This window comes from Poecilia reticulata, linkage group LG3, assembly GCF_000633615.1.
Source record: "Poecilia reticulata strain Guanapo linkage group LG3, Guppy_female_1.0+MT, whole genome shotgun sequence".
Taxonomy (NCBI): Eukaryota; Metazoa; Chordata; class Actinopteri; order Cyprinodontiformes; family Poeciliidae; genus Poecilia; species Poecilia reticulata.
Window position 1 is genome coordinate 30,538,933 of NC_024333.1, and position 2,590 is coordinate 30,541,522.

The 2,590-nt window shown below is 36.8% G+C and overlaps 1 protein-coding gene across 1 annotated transcript in view; it reads right to left on the reverse strand.

The window, feature by feature from the left end:
* Nucleotides 1–886: 886 nt before the first annotated feature.
* The window catches only part of LOC103462895 (CUB and sushi domain-containing protein 1), a 221,121-nt gene continuing 219,417 nt past the window's right edge, over nt 887–2,590 (reverse strand). Inside the window, exon 69 of the mRNA XM_017303877.1 lies at nt 887–1,046. Coding sequence (XP_017159366.1) covers nt 887–1,046 — 160 coding nt within the window. The remainder of the gene's footprint in view (nt 1,047–2,590) is intronic.

The window sequence follows — 2,590 nt, forward strand, 5'->3', positions numbered from 1 at the left end:
GTTAATCCTAAATTAACCCATTAAACTAATCATATCACTGCATTTGGTTTTTAAACGTACGCATATCTGTGGAACCCACAAGAGGCTCTAACACAAGAAAGACTGTAAAAGGTTCATAGTGTCCGATAGTTCGGTTCTGTCAAATCCAGAAGGATGGAAAGTCAGTGGGATGATTTTGGTCCGGCACCAGTTATTATCTAAGGTTTTATACGGGGTCCATCTTATATCTGTATGAAAGGTAGACTAGGTGTATGTGCTTCCCCTGAGGGTAAAACCTCGTGTTGGTCAAACCCATATCTGGCCTGCAGCGGGGAAGTTCATAAGCCTGTGCCACTGTGCAAACTTGGCATGGGAGTGTGGGATGATGTTGGAATTAACGGCTGCTGATTTAGTTATGTGACTCTTACTGCAGAGCTTTTATCCAAGAGAAGTAAGGGAGACTTCTTCAAACTTGATGAGCATGCTCTTAGCAGCAGTTCAACTAGCTACACCGTCTGTATACATGCTTGAAATGCAACAGTGTCAAAACAAAAAAAAAATTAAAACAACTGTAGCTGAAGGAGTAATCTCCTGAAATCAGACTTTGTGATATTTGATGAGGTCGTGATTTACTACCTTTGTGTTTTTTTGTCGGTATCAACCATCTTTTCTGTCTTTCTCCCTCAAACCAGAGCGAAAAAATGCCGTCAGAGTGGAAGGAAGTGGAGCAGAGCTGCATTATTGTGAAGATTTTGCTGGCAGGGCACCAGCATGTTACACAAAGGCTGCTCATGGTGACAAGTCCAGATATTAGGTTTGTTTTCTTTCTATTTTGGTTACACCACTCAGCAGACCGCCGCATGAAGGTGGTCTGAACCACCTTATGGGCAGAGACAGGTTTGCCCAACTATACCACAGTGCAGACTGTGTTCAGGGTGGTATCAAATCGAACCGCCTTAGCCTCCGTGGGCTTCATGTTGGTGTCATACATTGGATTTTCAAACGACGCCTGCCCATTGGAGCTCTCATGTCCGACATAGCCGTTGAATTGGACCTTTGGACGGGTCCTGAAAAAAAACAGAGAAGCAACACTTCATAACCAGTACAACTTTATCTGCTAACGTAAACCATGTAAAATATATATAAAAGCAAAGCCAGTTTTAACAAGCATTTCAAACGCAAAATCCTAAACAAACCACACAATCGGTCATGTGAAGAGTTTTAATGATGAGGAATTGCTTTGCTGTTTTGATTCCTTTTTATAAAGCCTACTTTTAAAGGCTTAGTGGCAGGAAATGCTTCAAAACAATTTCTAAATGGTTCATAGATGTCAAGGTAAGTATGTGTCTGTATTTAGTGTTATCATAATTGTTCCAACATTTTAGATTGAAATGTGTTGCTTCAACTTGTCAGTGGTCGAGTTGTCAAAACAATATTTTGATATAATCAGTGCTAAAGAAGATTTTTTCAAAAATACAAATTTACATCAAAATCAATATGAAGAATCCCAATCATTTGCCTACATTGTTGCACTCAGTCAGAAACACTCAGCCCTCCCCTCTGATCACCTGATCAACAGGCAGGCACATAAAAAAACTACAAAAAAAACAAAACATATGCAACCCTCTTTAGAAATGCTGAACAATCTCACATGCTAGTTGTGCTAATGCTGGATAACATATTAGCTTCATGGACACCAGTGACTGTTAATCTGTCGTGCCATGATTAATAGTATTTTTTTTACTCCCAACATGAATATTGTCTCTTAAAAAATGTTGCATTTGCTATTGAGCGTTTTCTTAGTAAACGCATTGAGTTTGACATTTCTGTATTGTGAAAACCATACTTGGTATAGTAGATATCCCGTAATATTTACCATTATACCACAATGTTTGGTTTTCAAATGAGTGTAAATAAAGATTATTTATCTGCAAATTACAACAACAATATCACAACTGACAAAAAGGACTGAATCAAATGACACAATCTGTAACATTTTTTTTTTTTTTACTTTGACATTTTTTGATAATTATCTTTATGTGTAACTAATACTTGCAGATATTACAGTTGGCCTAAACCAGGGCCATAGATAGAAGTAACATTGACTTCTATCTAAACGAGCTCCACAAGGAGTCTTGACATTGAAATTAAGTCCATTGCCCACTAGGTATGTGAGCAATTTTCAAAGCAAGGCTTAGATAATTTTTACTTTAAAAATCAAAAGAGACTTCAGTTGGATAAAAGAATCAGTATTTTTGTGATGTTAATAGTGATACTTTTTACTCTAATCTTTGGCAGTAAAGTGTAAACAAATGGGGCGGGGGAGTTCTACTGCTAATAATCTACAGGTCCTTCTCAAAAAATTAGCATATTGTGATAAAGTTCATTATTTTCCATAATGTAATGATAAAAATTAAACTGTCATATTTTAGATTCATTGCACACCAACTGATATATTTCAGGTCTTTTATTGTTTTAATACGGATGATTTTGGCATACAGCTCATGAAAACCCAAAATCCCCGTCTCAAAATATTTGCATATTTCATCCGACCAATAAAAGAAAAGTGTTTTAATACCAACAAAGTCAACCTTCAAATAATTATGTTCAG